At 47.2% G+C, this 15,907-nt stretch overlaps 5 protein-coding genes across 5 annotated transcripts; 2 read left to right on the forward strand and 3 right to left on the reverse strand.

The window, feature by feature from the left end:
- The first annotated feature begins 266 nt into the window (after window positions 1–266).
- LOC108024655 (DDB1- and CUL4-associated factor 10 homolog) lies at window positions 267–2,667 on the forward strand. Its single transcript, XM_017094714.3, has 3 exons — window positions 267–846; window positions 899–1,268; window positions 1,331–2,667. Exons 1-3 carry the CDS (start codon window positions 554–556, stop codon window positions 2,534–2,536), a joined length of 1,869 nt encoding a protein of 622 aa, XP_016950203.1. The 5' UTR covers window positions 267–553; the 3' UTR covers window positions 2,537–2,667.
- LOC108024654 (pre-mRNA-processing factor 39) lies at window positions 2,650–8,132 on the reverse strand. Its single transcript, XM_017094713.3, has 8 exons — window positions 8,071–8,132; window positions 7,739–7,830; window positions 6,648–7,512; window positions 6,384–6,586; window positions 6,196–6,321; window positions 4,593–4,867; window positions 3,234–4,538; window positions 2,650–3,175 (listed from the first exon to the last, which is right to left on the reverse strand). The coding sequence occupies exons 1-8, from the start codon at window positions 8,105–8,107 to the stop codon at window positions 2,872–2,874; spliced, it is 3,207 nt and encodes a 1,068-aa protein (XP_016950202.1). The 5' UTR covers window positions 8,108–8,132; the 3' UTR covers window positions 2,650–2,871.
- A 630-nt stretch (window positions 8,133–8,762) lies between these two features.
- On the forward strand, window positions 8,763–12,235 carry LOC108024780 (serendipity locus protein H-1). Its single transcript, XM_017094896.3, has 3 exons — window positions 8,763–10,035; window positions 10,097–11,310; window positions 11,519–12,235. The coding sequence occupies exons 1-3, from the start codon at window positions 9,014–9,016 to the stop codon at window positions 11,905–11,907; spliced, it is 2,625 nt and encodes an 874-aa protein (XP_016950385.1). The 5' UTR covers window positions 8,763–9,013; the 3' UTR covers window positions 11,908–12,235.
- Window positions 12,236–12,244: 9 nt separating this feature from the next.
- On the reverse strand, window positions 12,245–13,033 carry LOC108024481 (uncharacterized). Its single transcript, XM_017094401.2, has 3 exons — window positions 12,799–13,033; window positions 12,575–12,742; window positions 12,245–12,497 (listed from the first exon to the last, which is right to left on the reverse strand). Exons 1-3 carry the CDS (start codon window positions 13,015–13,017, stop codon window positions 12,282–12,284), a joined length of 603 nt encoding a protein of 200 aa, XP_016949890.1. The 5' UTR covers window positions 13,018–13,033; the 3' UTR covers window positions 12,245–12,281.
- Window positions 13,034–14,465: 1,432 nt separating this feature from the next.
- On the reverse strand, window positions 14,466–15,311 carry LOC108024462 (uncharacterized). Its single transcript, XM_017094380.3, has 3 exons — window positions 15,062–15,311; window positions 14,841–15,011; window positions 14,466–14,772 (listed from the first exon to the last, which is right to left on the reverse strand). The coding sequence occupies exons 1-3, from the start codon at window positions 15,305–15,307 to the stop codon at window positions 14,596–14,598; spliced, it is 594 nt and encodes a 197-aa protein (XP_016949869.1). The 5' UTR covers window positions 15,308–15,311; the 3' UTR covers window positions 14,466–14,595.
- Between the last annotated feature and the right edge of the window lie 596 nt (window positions 15,312–15,907).

Genomic DNA, 15,907 nt, shown 5'->3' on the forward strand with positions numbered 1-15,907 from the left:
TTAAATGTATATAAGATAAATGTCTGAGATAATTGACAAACTTTTTAAATTCGCCCTCTTACAGTCGCAATTAAATGGGTTTTCTAACTAAAATAAACGATTTACAGGAAATTAATTGGTTTGTATTAGTATTAGTATATATAAATAGTATGATTAAATGTTTTTTATTGTAAAAATCCGTTTATCATTTGACAATCGTAGAGTGGCGCTAAAAACATCGATTGCATTTCACCCACAGTGTCTTGTGTCAAATAAGCAATATTTTATCGGAAGGAGAGAGATCCCTCTACCTTTAAAATACTTAAAACTTGATAAATTAACCATTGCATTGCTATATCGATGGCAAAATGATATGGCTTAAACGAATCACGTTCAGTTGTAAAAAGAAATCGGCTATATTGCATCCCTCGTTTTAGAATAAACACAAGAAGGAAGGCCACGGGGAATTTGCATCGCGGTGTTTGAGAAATCGCGAACAGGCCAACACACCCACACCCACACACTGCACCAGGCTTTCCGGGGATCCCAGGCGACGGTCAGGAGGATCCACACGATGGAGCGTTACTTGAGCCGCCGCGAAAGTGGCTTCCACATCCACCGGAGCGACGACAACTTCGTGATGCAGCGGATATACAGCTCGATGAACATGTTCAATAGCTACCACGCCAACTGCAAGCCCACGGAGGCGGGTCGCACGGGGGCCATCTTCAACCTGGAGTTCAATGCCGATGGCAACGTGGTGGTGGCCGCCACGGAGAGGAAGTGCGTCCTCGTCTTCGATGCCATCACACAGAAGGAGATCTTCAAGGTCCCGGACGCCCACACGGATAGTGTGAATTGCATTAAGTAAGTGTAGGTTGCATTTCCGCTGGCAAAACAATCCTAATCCCCGCTGCAGATTCTTCGACGAGCGCCTCTTCGCCACGGGCTCCGACGACTTCACGGTGGCCCTCTGGGATCTGCGAAACATGAAGCAGAAGCTGCGCGTCCTCCATGGCCACTCCAATTGGGTGAAGAACATCGAGTACTCCTCCAAGGACAAGCTGCTCGTCAGCTCCGGCTTCGACGGCAGCATCTTCACCTGGGACATCAACTCGCAGACGGAGCAGGGCCTGATCTCGCAGAGAGTTTTCCATGCCAGCGGACTGATGCGTTGTCGGATTTCGCCCACGGGCGACAAGCTGGTGCTATGCACAAGCGGCGGCTACATCATGATTATCCACCACCTTGACCTTACCACACTGCACAAGGATCTCTGCGGATTTAGGGTAAGGAAATCACCTTTCTGTGGGCTTTTACCCCAAACTTATAAAACCATTTGATTTTCCAGCCCGGTATCTACCGCCTGATGCAGTTGGGCGAGCAGTACATCCCGCAGGCCGCCAAGTACGACCATGTGTTCTCCAAGCGCCAGAAGAAGAACCGCGTGGAGTTGGTCACCGACTTCCCGGAGAACAACGACGCCGAGATGATCATGGCCTTGCAGATTCACCCGCACTGTCGCTGCATGCTGACAAGGAACGTCAGCTGCGACGAGCAGAGCGAGTGGACCTGCATCCACGACATCAACGAAGAGCCGATGCGCAGCGACGACGAGCAGGAGGAGGTGGAGCCGCAGCCCAAAAGAAAGCGCTCCACAACGGTCGCCAACCGCAACGCGTTGAATGAACCCGCACAAGACCAGGATACGGATGGACTGCCGCCCAGACAGCCACGCAGGCCCATGCGCATGGGGACTGTTCAGGTGTTCCACCTGGACAACGCAGGAGCTGGGCGGGTGGCTGCTGGCACCGCCTCGGCGTCGTCGCGTACGGATACCTTTATACCCGACATCTGGGCGGCGGAGGTGACGGTCCAGGAGCGGGCCATTCGCCAGAACAGGGCGCGGAACTCCAACAACCATGTGAGCGGCTACAACTTTGTGTACGCCATCAGCAGCGGAGTGCTGCCGCTGCGACCCTCGGTGGCCAGTCGTCTGATGGTCAACAGCAGCAGTCCCCGCCTGCTGACCACACCACCGCCGACCGAGGGCAATCAGAGCAGCAGCAGCTCCAGTAGCAGTAGTTCCAGCAGCAGTAGCTCCAGCAGCAGCAGCTCCAGCACCAACAGTGACACCACAGTCCGGTTAGAGATCGGCCAGCGGCTGCGCCTGCGTCCCTTCATGCCGGCGGCGGCGACGTCCAAGGAGAATGGCCACTCCATACTGGTGAATGCCAAGAAGCTGCTCTACTATGCCGCCGAGACGAACACCAAGCCTGGCTTCATCAAGGAGCCGGGATTCTCGGCGGACGGTCGCATCGTCTGCTCGCCCTACGGCAACGGAGTGCGACTCCTGGGCTACAGCGACGATTGCTGCGACTATCCCAGATGCCAGGCGTTTGAGGAGGTGAAACGCGAGCCGCGGCAACTAGTCGAGCTGGCCAAGATCACCGAGCACCAGGACGTCGTGCTGTGCGCCAAGTTCAGCCCCAGGGAGCCGCTCCTCGTGACCGGCTGCAACGGCGGCGAGGTAACCTGGTATAGACCCAATCTTTAGACTGCAGTTGAGCCGTACGAAGAGCGCTCACTGTCAAACTGTAAATTTTATTTTCTATTTAAGCATACTTCGACTTATGTCAAGCATATATTGGCGAAATACAAGCAACGCGATTATGGTGGACCGATTAAGCAGATATCATTTATTTCACGCAATATGGGGAGGCTTTTGTATGGGCGCACTCAAAGTATCGTACATATCCATATGTATAATTAGGAATTGATACAAAAATACAATTAGACGTCTATAACTTAACAGAGCAGCAAGGCAAAACTAAACAAGTTGGGGGGCGTCTTAGAGCTACAGGGGTAGTGAGCCGGATGTGGGCTAGGATCCTAGTAGTAACTGCCATAGCCACTCCATTGGCCGTAGTTGTAGCCGCCACTACTACTGCCACCGGCTCCGTAGCCCCACTGATTGTAGTACGAGTCGTAGGACGCCTGCTGCTGCGGCGCTTGCGGATAGGCACCTCCTGCGGCATTCTGCTGGCCGTAGTAGGCATTGGCCGCTCCGTAGTTGTAGCCTGCGGCTGCTGCTGCCGATCCACCATTGTTGTAGGCTGTCGCCGAGGACGATCCGGAGGCGGGAGCACCTTCTTTGCCACCTGCTGAGGAGCTTTTGCGACTGGGACTGCTATCACTGCAAGAACAGAAATTAGTAAGGCATAAAGAATGATACTATGACTGAGTAATCCTACCCCTTCTTTTGCGCTTCGTTGGCTTTGGCCAGTGCCTGCTGCAGGGCGCGCTGGGCATCTTGCAGACCCTTGGCAGTGCTGCCAAAGTCCTCGAGGAACTCGACCTTGCGCTGGGCAAACAGGACCTTCTGATCGGCTTCGATGTCCGCACGGGCCATGAACTTATCCATGATCTGAACCACCTCCTGCTCATCCACCTTGTCGCGCTGCAAGCACAAATCGATCATTTGCAGGGCCACTCGAGTGTTGGCCGGATCACGTTCCAGCGCTTGCTGCAGGGCGGCCACCCCAGCATCGAGATCATTGCAAATTTTGTTGAGGAAACGGGCATACTTGATGGCCAGACTGCCGGCAATGCCCTTGTTCTTTGTACTCTCTATGTAGTGCTTGTACAGCTCGCGACACTTGTCCAGCGCTCCCCGACGTCGCTCGACATTTATCCGGCGATAGGCGAGCTGCAGGAGGTTGGGACAGCGCTGCTCGATGCGCTGCAATATCTCGGCGGCGGCATCAAAATTCAGCTGGCACTCCTCGAAGGCGGCCCACATCAGGTGCAAACTGGGCTTGTCCGGATGATGGATGCGACAGGCGCGGCGGTAAACATCGCGTGTAATATCAATGACACCGCTCTGGTCTTCCAAAGACTCCAGATAGCGCAACATTTTCAGCCAGAACTCGTCGTACAGAGCACAGGCGATCAGGCATCTTTCAAAGAGCACCAGGACTCGTTGGCGATCGCCCTTTTCGATTTCAAAGTCTAGGTAGTCCTTCCAGTTCTTGAGCTGTGCTCGTTCGAGGGGTTTCACATGGAAGTATGGACGCTTGATACCCTCCTCGAAGGACCAGCGAGCGGTGACTGCGTTCACAGTCACCTTGTGGATCTTGCGGCGAGCCGATATTGCCCTGTCCTTAATGCTGGCCACCTCCTCGTCGTTCAGCGTGCTAAGATCACTGAAATCGATCTGAAGCGCCGCCTTTGGAGCTGCAGGCGGTGACTCGCTTTCGGTCAGATCGGTAGTACTATCTGATTCATCGACATGAGTTTCACTAGTATCTTTTGGTGACTTACCAGCACCGCCACCGCCGCCAGATTCGCGCTTCTCCTTGGACTCCTTATCCTTCTCCTTCTCCTTGTCCTTATCCTTGTCTTTGTCCTTGGTGCTGCTGCTACTGTCGCGTCGATGTTTGGATGAGGACTTGGAGGACTTGCTCTGCTGGCGCTCGTGGAAATCTTTGCGCAGACGGACCAGCTCCTCGTTGTCAATGGTGCTGGTAATAGCATGCTGATTGATCACATCCTGGAAACTGTGGGACATGTATTTTTACAAGCATGTTCTCGAGAGGATTAGATTAACTTACTTGTCAAAGTGGCCATTGTAGCCTTGGGTGGGTATGGCCAGTAGCCTGTCGTAGATCTGGACCACGCGATTGTAGCGCTTCGACTCGTTCTCCCAGCGAATGTAGGCATCCCAGAGCTTGTCCGAACGGAACTCCAGGCCACACGCCGCCACCGCTCGCTCGTACTGGGCACGGATGAACTGCTCATCCTCTCCATGGTGCGCCTTGACGTGCATCAGGTAGTGGATCCACAGATCCACCGACAGGGGTATCGCCTCTAGGCCGCGCTCAAACACCTAGGATTTGTTCATTTTCGTATGTTCGGTACAAGTTTTGGGTTTTTTGTTTGATTTTCATTTATTGTTGATCGATCGCAGAAGAGAAATATAAGAATATTCATGGTTTATCAGAAAGTTTTCAACATTTAAGTGCTCAGAGACTTAAGGGCTATCGTTTTGATGTGAATGGTGTTCGAGCTTAAGGGCTAACTTAGCGACTTTACAAATACACGGAATACATAACACACAGGTTGTAGTTTGATTTCATTTTTTAGGCACACACTTTCAGTGTTCGATTTACAAGAAACTTCACAGAGAGACTTAAAAATTTCATTAAAACGCCATTTGTACTTACGACTGTACGAGATGCGAGAGCTCACTATTTAGATCGTGTTGAAGAAGGATGGAGGTAACGTAACTGAAGAGGTAACTGGTGATACAAACGTACGAAGATCAGAGAGTAGACGGATCGGATCGAAGGTCGACTAAACGAATCAGTCGCTTTCGGGTTCAGGTCGGTCTGGGGTTCAAGGGGTCAACTGAGCTGAGCTGAGCTGCGTTGAGCTAAACTGGGCTGGGGTTACAACGTGAGTTGTGCGACACAGGGTGAATTATACTAAAAACGTCCATTGTTGTGTCGTGAAGATAAATTACAACATTTGAGGGGAAAAGATCACCAAAAATACGTGCTTAGGTGAATAATAGGTGGTACCCGATATTACGTATCCATCAAGTCAACTTGATGACACTAAAAAATGCCCTCGCCAGGTATTTCAAGAAGTGTGAATGGTGAGTGAGGCACTAAGGTTATGAAACCGAAACGAAAACTCTTTTAATTTAGTGGAAAGCCACATTAAAAAGCATTATAGTGTTCTATATTATAAAATCAATGCGATATAAATTAATATCATATTACCAATTATTCTCTTTAAAGTCTCAATTAAACCACGTTCTTCCATTGAATAAATTCCAAAAACCTTAACCTTTGTAATGTGGTTTCCCACCTAAAAATACTTTCAATATCTTTTAAATTCCGTACCAAAACCAGTTTCAGTTTCATTTCCATTAGTAAATATTTGACACAGACAAGCCCTATGAGGAAACACGACCCTGACTGGAGGCTAACTAGTCGTCTCATCGCTAAAGTTTTGTATTGTCTTTAGAATTTGGTGTTTTTTTTTTTTGTAGATGTTGCATTTATTGAATGTAGTAGTTTTTATTAGGTCATAATAAATTGCATTTAACAACAAATATATGAATATCAATTGTAATCGTAATTGTAAGCGTAGTACAAGAAATTGCGAAAGATATTTAATTGCACGACCAAATGTATGGAAGGTACTCACCTTGTAGCAGTTGGCCTTGATGCCCTTGCGCTTCTCGTAGTCGGCGTACTTGCGCCAGTAGCCATAGCAGTAGGGATAGTGGGACAGGAATGTGTCGTAGGCCTCGCGAGCAGCCTCCGCATCGGACTGTTAGAAAGTTGAAAGGCATTTGTAATAAGATTAAAGGGGTATATGGTTTACAGACCAACCTCACTGTCCACATATTGTAGTAAGTACGTCCAGCCGGTAAAGTCGGTGGCATCCTCTTTGACAGCCCTCCAGTATTTGTCTAGGTCCGGCAGCTTTTTGCGCTCCTTCTCCTTCTCATTATCTTTCTCTTTGTTTTTCTCCGACTCCTTATCTTTATCCTTATCGCGCTCTTTTTCCTTCTTCTTGTCTTTGGTCTGGGAATCTGTGCGTTTCAATGTTGGGTCAGTTCTTTATAAAATAGATAAATAAATGTTACTACATACCATCAACCTTGACTTTTTTCTCCAAGGGCTGTGCATCGTTGCTCTCTGATGTGGGACTTCCCGGATTGTATTGCTCTTCAGACTTTTCTTTTGTGCTCGTTTCAGCGCAGATCGCTTCCTTATCTTCAGTGCCCTTATCGGTTTCTTTCTCCGCCTTGCGCTTTACTGAAGCCTTGGGCTCGCTGGCGGTGTTGTTGTTGTTATGGGTGGGCAGCTCATCTTCGGAGATTACCTCGGCATCCGCTGGCAACTCAGCTCGCTGCGGGGCCGGCAGCTCTTCGTCCGACACTTCCTCGGCATCGTTGATCTCCGGCTTGCTGGGCGGAGGAAGTTCATCCTCGGATATTATCTCTGTGTTGACAATGGTGGCATTGCTCGTGTCCGCCTCATCGGCCAGATCCTCGGCTATTGCATGGTGTGAGCTAGAGTCCTCGGACGAATTTAGTTTTTCTGCCTGTGGCTGCAGGACCTCTACATTGTACTCAAAGTCTGCCTTCTTGGCATTGTCACTCTCATCGTTTCCACCTACGGAGGGCAAACTATTGGCATTGTCGCCGGCCATGGAAGCCAAAAGTGTATCCACGCCAGCCTGTCCACGACTCTCCTTGATGTCATCGCTAGTCTCTGAATGCTGCTCTGCCACTGTGCCAAACGGAAAGGACGAGCTCTTCTCGTCTACGCCGCCAGTTTCAGCGGGCGTTAGCATCTCCACGTCGTCGTCCAGTTGATGCTGTGTCTCCTCGAACTGGGGCTCCAAAGCGGGTGCCTCCTCGGTGGCCGCCGCAGCAAAGGGCTCGTCCTCATCCAGGACCATGATCACTGGCTGCGGTGCCTGCTCTTCGTGTTCCTCCTCGTGGTCACTTAGCTGAAAGGATAATGCGGGTTTAGATTGGGCTACTGGTAGACACTAATATGAGTTAGGGGTTAAGTTGCCATCAGTTGGCCCTTGCAGGTAATCCCTTGCTCCTCCGGAAAGGAGTATCATGTGCGGATGGAACAGCGCCACACCCGCACTGGACATTGCAATCGTTTACATCATTGGCGGGAGGTCCAAAAGGCATATGGTTACCATGTACGTGGGCTGTACTGACCTGCGCGTTCCGCTTGGATGTGCGTCGGGTGCTTCTCGTCGGTAGCGATGCAGCCGGGGATGCGGCCTTGCGACCAGAACGTGTGCGGCGACCTGGAAAACGGCAATTAACTACCTTAGTTAATCCATGCGGTTTACATAAACTGTACGCGCGGTGTTATGGCTTTGCGGCCTCGTGATGATCTCGTTTTTTTTCCGACTGCTCTTCTAGCCTTCTCGAAGCGACTGGCAATGTCAAGTACCAAAGTGGACTCAGAAGAACTGAATTACTAATCACCGGGCACTGCGTTTCGGTCGAACGAATCCATTTATTTGTCAATTTTTGGACTTTACCTGGACTTTCCATCACAACGTTTTCCTCTGACGCCATATTAATTAGAGCTGGCCAGCCTCCGATGGCACTATCGATAATATCAGTGGGTGGAAGGCAGCTTACATCGTTGTTTGTGTACTTTCACTGTCTTTTGAAGTAATTGAAGAATACCCTCAATCTTTAATTTATTTCATTAATTTTTAATGTTATTTATTAATATTTAGTTTAGGTTTGTAGTAAATAGCAAAAATATCGATGGCGTCGATGATTTTTCATTCTATCGATTCCCTTTTGTATCGACTAGCCGAGTATTTCGGTTTTTGGCTTTAAAAAAGCTAGATATTGCTAACCAAAATAATTGAAGAAAATATAAACACGAATACTATTAAGATTATATAAAGGAAATCAATGCAAACATTTTTATAATGCTATATTTATCATAAGTCATTATTAATATATGTATAACATTTGCAAACCTAGAACCATTACAAGGCCCATAAAAACTTTTAAAGTTTGTCTTCCAACATTTTAAATGAAATGTTTATTTTTAAATAGTATACCAATATATTTTTGTAGCATAAATTTACACCTTAAATAAAAGTTATTTCACATTTAATTTTCAGAGACTCCAATCTAGCTATAAATCCGCCAACCGCCCTGCCCTTTTAGCGGGACTGCCACTCGTGCGCGTCTTCCAACACTGTTCTCAAAATGGCGACTCGAGAATTGTAAGCGTGACAAAAACAACAAAGCCAAGGCGCATTTCACAATAATTAAATGTTTTTCGATCAATTGCGGCGCGTTTAACCCATCTAAAGCGATCGCGATGCGTGATCCGTGGACCCAGTGACCGGACCCGACGACCAGTGACTGTGAAGCGCCAGCGGCGCGGCCAACAAAGACAAAATACGGCGAGCGAAAACGCCGACCGCATAACCTGTACGTGTACGCAAGGCAAGGCGAATGGAGGGCGGCAAGGGCAGCGGGAAGCGGATGAAGGAGGAGGCGCCAAGCAAGAAGTTGCCGCCTAAAATCTACGGCGGCGATGCGGGCACCCCCACGAAGGCGGCCCACGACGAGATCCTCAGCTCGCTGCTGCGGATCAACAACTTCGATTCCATATCGAGCATCAAGGACGAGTCGCTGGACATCGATCTGTCGGCCTGCGTGACCATCAGTTCCGCCAGCCTGGTCAACGGCAATAGTCTCTCCTCGACGGACTTTTGGCGCGTTCTGGACGAGAGCGCCCAGAACAACACCGAGCTGAATCTCTCCTCGGACGTCTGCCGCGATGATCTGGCGGCCACCGGCTCCTCGGCCGTGCCCAGCAGCTTGGCCAGTGATAACCACTCAAGCTCCGAGTTTAGTGTGACATTCCTGCGACCCGAACCGCCGAATGCCTTCACCAACTCGCCGTTCAAGAAGACCTCCTCCAGCGGCACCTCCACGCCCGTGAAGCTATCGCCCGAGCAGCTCCATCAGCAGCATCCCCTCCAAATGCCCCAGGCTCAGTTGCTTCAACGCAAGCCCAAGCTGCCGGCGGCAACGGCGGTGCGCCTGAAGGTCTTCAAGGAGGAGCCGCCCGAGGAGAAGCATCCGCCAGATCAAGTCGTCACCAAAGTGGAGGTGTGCGATCCCGAGTTTCAGCCACCCTCGTTCTACATGTTCCAGCAGGCCAAGTCGGCGGAGGCAGTTGCGGTGGCAGATGCGGTCAGTATGCCCCCGCCAGCAGCTTCAGAGGCCAAGCCATTCGAGGTGGATCCGGCTCCGCTGCACAAGTGCCTCGACTGCAACGGGCTGCTGCTGGAGACGCCTGACGCGGTGGCCAAGCACGAGGCGGCTGCCCATCGTCTGAGGCTCACCTACCGCTGCAATGAGTGCCAGCGTGAGTTCGAGGTGCTGGCCGGCTTGAAGAAGCACCTAAAGACGCATCGAACCGAGGGGCGCAAAGACACCTGGAAGAAGTGTCCCGATTGCGGAAAGTGGTAAGTTTTATAAAAAATCTGAAAACGGGCACAACCAATAAACTTTCTATCCACTTTTTAGCCTCAAACTGGGCAGCATGTGGATGCACCGAAAGATTCACAGCGATAACAAGAAGTACCAGTGCGACATCTGCGGCCAGAAGTTTGTGCAAAAAATAAACCTAACGCACCACGCACGGATTCATTCATCGGAGAAGCCGTACGAGTGCCCCGAGTGTCAGAAGCGATTCCAGGAGCGCTCCCATTTGCAGCGTCACCAAAAGTACCATGCGCAAACGCGTTCCTATCGCTGCGAGAAGTGCGGCAAGATGTACAAGACGGAGCGCTGCCTGAAGGTCCACAACCTGGTGCATCTGGAGCAGCGACCCTTCGCTTGCACTGTCTGCGACAAGAGCTTCATCAGCAACTCGAAGCTCAAGCAGCACTCCAATATACACACCGGCATGCGGCCCTTCAAGTGCAACTACTGTCCCCGTGACTTTACCAACTTCCCCAACTGGCTGAAGCACACGAGACGTCGGCACAAGGTGGACCACAAGACGGGCGAACACCTCGAGAACATTCCCTCCTACTGCTCAAAGAAGTCTACCACCAGCAAGGCCCAAAAGGCAGCCGCAGCAGCAGCAGCAGCAGCGGCGGCGGCAGCGACTACTGCAGCCGCGAGTCCCAGCGATCTTGCCGCATCAAGTGAACTGAAAGTCAAGCCCAATCTTACGCCTGCACCTGCGCCGGCTCCCGCAAAGCAAGCTCGGAAAAAGAAGCAGCCGCAACAGGCCACACTTGCCGCATTGGGTATCACTCTGCCGGCGGGAACTGCCCTGCAGCAGGTGCATCCCGTGCCACCAACGCAATCGCATCAGCAGGAGTTGTCCACTGTATTGGTACCTCTGCCTCCTCCAGCACCTAAGCAGACCAAAGTCAAGCGCGAGCGCAAGCAGCTAGCGCCCAAGCAATTGCAACAAAAGCCACAGCTCCTTCAGCAAGCTCCGGTGCAACAATCCAGTCTGGAACCCATTGCTGCAGTGCCGCAAATCAAAAAGGAGCCAGCGCAGAACCAGGGACCGTTCCTTGATTTGCACGGTCTCAGCCTGACCTCCGCCGAAGAGCTGATCATGGAGCAGGCCCTGGAGATGGAGGAATGTGGCCTCTACGATGCACCTAATGCGAGCACGGAAATGGGGACGTCGGACAACGCCATCTCAGATTCGGCCGCTGCCCTGCACTTCCAGATAAAAAATGAACTGCCGGACGAGCTGTTACCAGACGATGATTTCAGTAAGTTGCAATTTCAAATGCCATTTATACTGATTAAAGATCTGTGGTCTGACATGTTAAAATCTTATCTGATTATCAAAAAGATACAACAAATTTTTAATTACAACTTCTAAATAATCATTCAAGGCTACTTTATATAAATATAAGTTATTTTCAATAATTAAAAGTTCATAGAAACTAATTTTAACGTATGGTTTTATATTTACAGTGCCTTGCAAGCCCAGCGACCGCCTAGCTTGCCCCTCACTGGAGTCCTCGCCGTTCTCCTCGCCCGCCTCTATGGAGCTGACCGCCGTTTCCTCTGCATCCAGTGCCGCCACATCGGCCCAGGCATTACCCGTGCGATCTGGAAACTACTACCTGCCCGCCTTTACGCTGAACGCGCATGGCAAGCTGAGTAGTACCGGCAACGCGATGCAGTCTGTGTCGACGAGTTTGAATCAGACACCATCTGTGTCCATGGTAAACGTGCCGCTGTTGGTGCGATCAAATCAGATGCTCCCATCGGTAGACACGCTACTCTTCACCAACCAGACCGGCGGCAGTCGATTCTTTGCGGGAAAATCGGCGACAGCGGCGACGCCGCATCTGACATGATCGGTGGGCGGCGTCGTCTGCTGCCCGCCAACGTGAACGCCTCAACGATCTCCTGTGTCTTAGTTAAATAGCAGTGTCCACAATGTTGCGCACGCGCAATTGGGCGGTCGCTGACCGCTGGCAATCGTTTAAAAGAATTCGGATTTTAGTCCCTAGGTAATTAAGAGTATGACGCTACATTTGTTTAAGTAATTGACCTAAGCTGATTTCTGCATAGTCCGTAAGTGTATTTCAGTGTATATATTAACGTTTATATAGAGACATATTTGTAAATCTTTAATTTGTACGCTTCACACCAATAATAAATTTCGTACATATTTTAGTAAAATGGCAATACTTGATTTATTGAAAAGTATTCACACGGTGAAAGCCCGCTAAGCTAAGGGCAAAGATTTCTTTGCTCCTCCTGATTTTGTCGTCCGAATTTTCACAGCGTCGCCCTGTACTTCGAAGCAAATGCAAGTTGGTCTTTCCTTATCAGAGGAATCGAAAGCTCTGAACACCACGTGGGCTTTGTAGCGTCCTTCGGGAAAAGAGCCCGTGGCGCTGGCGGTCAGTCTCAGCACAAAGGTCTGGTGCACAAATTGAGTCTGCAATGATAAGAATTTAGGAGGTTTTTATAATTGTAATGTGATGAAGTTATATTGTTTTAGGGACTTATACCAACCCCGGCATTCAGGCATTTATCCTTGACGTCATTTAAAATATACTGCGTCCAGTACTTGAACCAGTACTGATTTTTGTCGTACATAACCGTGCAGAAATCCTTAACAGTGATTGACAATACTGTAGGCATCCAGGTGCCTCTGTCCAGGCGCAGAATGTTCATGGTAACCTGGCAGAGATACAGGATATTTTGGCCTTTTCAATTAGGGGAGTTAGCCTAATCACCTGAATGCGATCCGACTGCTGAATGTCCCATATCGAAGTTGCGTTTCCGCTTACGGTTATACCGTCAGCATCCATGGAGGTTGACAAATTTGAGAAGTTAATCATTCCGTTGACGTCAAGTGTTCCGGGATCAGGATCTTGACAACTGATAAATATTTCCTCATCCAGAACCAATAGCTCATACAATTCACCAATTGTGTGGCTAGCGAGGGTCAGCATTGCTAGTAGTAATACTTCCAGATCCATTATATCCTCGAATTGAAACGCGGTGTTGGCTTTGAAAGCCCATATATACCTTTCAAAGCCACGCAATGGTTGTGTTAATTATATTTATTATCCTCTACTTACCCCAGTTTTTCAGTGTACGTTTCTGGCCTCTTAATGGGTATAATTAAAAATGATACATATCCTTATAATTAATACTTATTATTAACCTTGCATTTCGTATATAGAACAGAAAAGTACACTGAGTAAACCCGCCTGTAACTTCTTTCTATTTCTTAAAAACACTTGTTTTATATTTTAAGTTTTTTTCTTAATACGATAATTTATTCGCTTTTAATTTATTATTTTAATTATCAAACACAATAATTATTCTTTCAAAGTCTATCATGTAAATTGGTTGATCAGTGTGTTGAGATTTTTATAAAGTGTGTATCTTATACTTATACTTATTTATTTTATTGTACGTAAACTTTTAGATTTAATTTTTTATTACTTAAGGAAAAGGGTAATTTTTTTTTATTGCTTAAGCTTCTACAAGATGGATTGTCAAGCATAGGGAGGTATTAGTGGTTACTTCTGATTTAATCACATTAAATATTTCTCCTTGTACCTCAAAGCAAATTCGAGTTGGTCGCTCCGTTCCGGAGGAGTCGAAAGCTCTAAATATTATTCTGGCTTTGTAGCGACCATTGGAGGTCAGACTCAGCACAAAAGTCTCATATACCAAGAAATATGTCGTGTCAGGAGTTATAGGCATTCATTGTTGCTTTGACGACGTGGTGATTACCTGTACACGATCCTTCTGATGAATGTCCCACACCAGAGTCGTGCTTTCGCTAACGGTTATACCGTCGGAATCCATGGAGGTTGTAAGATTTGAGAACTCCTTTAGGCCATTTAAGTCAAGTGTGCTTGGATCAGGATCATCACAACTGCTGAAAATGTCTTCATCCAACACCGAAAGCTCTTACTTAACTGCCTTTGCAAGGCCTGTGATGGAGAGAACCAACGGAAGGATCATTTCGAAATCCATTATATCTACAAATCGTAGCGCCTTCGTTGCTGTTAAATCTTATATATACCTTCAGCAATTACACAATGCTCTTGATAATTATAGTAATTTGTTTTTACTTAACCTATAATCAGAAAATGCTCCTATTAATTGAAGTAATTAGTCATTACTTGTCCCAGTTTTTTAGTGTACACTCCCAGCCTTTTATTATTAATAATTAAATAGCTGGATTTTTAATCATTAGAGTAATAATTATTCCTTTTCCTGTGAAGTGCAGGTAAGCTCATGGTTAATAACCTCTATAAGGACTTTGACTTCAGAATCTCTATAAGGTAAAAACAATGTTATGGTTTTAACGACGCAAATAAAAAATGTTGAAGGAGTTAAATGTGTAACATTTTAAAATATTAAGTAAAGCAGGTAGTCGCCATGGTTTTTACATTTACTTTATTTATTAATGGTAAATGGTCAAAATACAAAGACCTTTGGATTATTGTTGAGCTTGTGCATGTTGGACGTTTGGCAAAAAATATAAATGTATTATAATTAAGCTATTACTATTATTTCGTAACTTTAAATATGTCGCCCAATATTTCGTAGCAAATACGAGTTGGCCTCTCCACTCCGTAGGAATCGAAAGCTCGGAAGGCTATGTTGGCTTTGTAGTGACCTTCACGAAGTGGTCCCGAGATTGAAGACGTCAATTTTACCAAATATGTGTTCAAAATTATTTTAGTCTACAATGAAATTATTTGAAATTTAATATAAGAAGAAAGATATGTACACTTCGACCATTTAAACTTACCCCAGGGCTATTAATACATTTATCCTGGATATCGTTAGAAATGTGTTGCGTCCATACTTTATACCATAACTGCTTTTTTTCGTACATCACCTTACAGAAATCGTTACTAAACAATGAGAACATTGTCGGCTTCCAGGTGCCTCGCTCCAAGTAAAGAAGGTTTACAGAGAACTGGGAAATATGGGGGTTATCAGAGATCTAGTAGTTGAGGGAATAGTTACCGTTACGCGATCCTCCAGTTCGATGTCCCACACCATAGTCGTGTTTCCGCTTACAGTGACACCATCAGAATCCATGGAAGTAGAGAACTCTGACATGTCCAGAAGGCCATGTATATCCAGTGTGCCGGGACCAGCACCAGGACAACTGCTGAATATATCCTCATCCACCACCACAAGTTCGTAGTCTGCCCCATTTGCATGGCTTAAGAAGGAGAGGACCGCCAGAAGAATCAGCTGAAGTTCCATTATATCTGAGTAATGCAGCCTAGTGGTTTTTGTTTAGACTAACGCTCTTTATATACCTTGCATCAGCACGCAATGATATTATCTAGATTGCAGGCTAATTGCATATTATTTAAAGCTGCTAATTATTTACAATTATCTAATTAACAGTTGCATAAAAACAGCCATACAATATTAATAAAATTAGTATCTATCTTAATTTATTTTAAATTTTACAATAAATTTCTAATAGATAGAAATTACATTTTAAAATAACATGTGTTTGAAGTACTTGTGGGTCATATTTCAATTCTCCTCTTTCTACGCTATTATCCTTTAGGAATCGGGTTTTTTAGACCCCTAAGAATTGTTTTTATACTCTATATATACTTACTTTTTCTATATGCCTGAATATAACCTTAGTCGTCAAGTTAAGAGGTTTATCGTATTCGTCGCATAAAAAATATTTGTATATTCCTTTTCAGGTTCTCAAATCGTTTTGTCCGTGTCCGTCTGTCTGTCCGTATGAACGCTAATATCTTAGAAACGGAATTCTAGATATCCTTGCGTAGCGTAAACGCCCGAAAACCGCACAAGTTCGTGCTTCCCACATTTTCCAATATT

The sequence above is a fragment of the Drosophila biarmipes genome, chromosome 3R (genome assembly GCF_025231255.1).
Source record: "Drosophila biarmipes strain raj3 chromosome 3R, RU_DBia_V1.1, whole genome shotgun sequence".
In the NCBI taxonomy this organism is placed as follows: Eukaryota; Metazoa; Arthropoda; class Insecta; order Diptera; family Drosophilidae; genus Drosophila; species Drosophila biarmipes.

Coding starts and splice junctions, on each gene's coding strand:
- LOC108024655 (XM_017094714.3), top strand. CDS start 554: ATGGAGCGTTACTTGAGCCGCCGCGAAAGTGGCTTCCACATCCACCGG. Junction 847..898: donor GATAGTGTGAATTGCATTAA/GTAAGTGTAGGT, acceptor TCCCCGCTGCAG/ATTCTTCGACGAGCGCCTCT. Junction 1,269..1,330: donor AGGATCTCTGCGGATTTAGG/GTAAGGAAATCA, acceptor TTGATTTTCCAG/CCCGGTATCTACCGCCTGAT.
- LOC108024654 (XM_017094713.3), bottom strand. CDS start 8,107: ATGGCGTCAGAGGAAAACGTTGTGATGGAAAGTCCAG. Junction 7,831..8,070: donor CGTTGTGATGGAAAGTCCAG/GTAAAGTCCAAA, acceptor GCCGTTTTCCAG/GTCGCCGCACACGTTCTGGT. Junction 6,322..6,383: donor TACAATATGTGGACAGTGAG/GTTGGTCTGTAA, acceptor ACTTTCTAACAG/TCCGATGCGGAGGCTGCTCG.
- LOC108024780 (XM_017094896.3), top strand. CDS start 9,014: ATGGAGGGCGGCAAGGGCAGCGGGAAGCGGATGAAGGAGGAGGCGCCA. Junction 10,036..10,096: donor TGTCCCGATTGCGGAAAGTG/GTAAGTTTTATA, acceptor TCCACTTTTTAG/CCTCAAACTGGGCAGCATGT. Junction 11,311..11,518: donor GTTACCAGACGATGATTTCA/GTAAGTTGCAAT, acceptor TTATATTTACAG/TGCCTTGCAAGCCCAGCGAC.
- LOC108024481 (XM_017094401.2), bottom strand. CDS start 13,017: ATGCTGACCCTCGCTAGCCACACAATTGGTGAATTGTATGAGCTATTG. Junction 12,743..12,798: donor AGCAGTCGGATCGCATTCAG/GTGATTAGGCTA, acceptor TATCTCTGCCAG/GTTACCATGAACATTCTGCG. Junction 12,498..12,574: donor ATAAATGCCTGAATGCCGGG/GTTGGTATAAGT, acceptor TTATCATTGCAG/ACTCAATTTGTGCACCAGAC.
- LOC108024462 (XM_017094380.3), bottom strand. CDS start 15,307: ATGGAACTTCAGCTGATTCTTCTGGCGGTCCTCTCCTTCTTAAGCCAT. Junction 15,012..15,061: donor AACTGGAGGATCGCGTAACG/GTAACTATTCCC, acceptor CATATTTCCCAG/TTCTCTGTAAACCTTCTTTA. Junction 14,773..14,840: donor AATGTATTAATAGCCCTGGG/GTAAGTTTAAAT, acceptor ATTTCATTGTAG/ACTAAAATAATTTTGAACAC.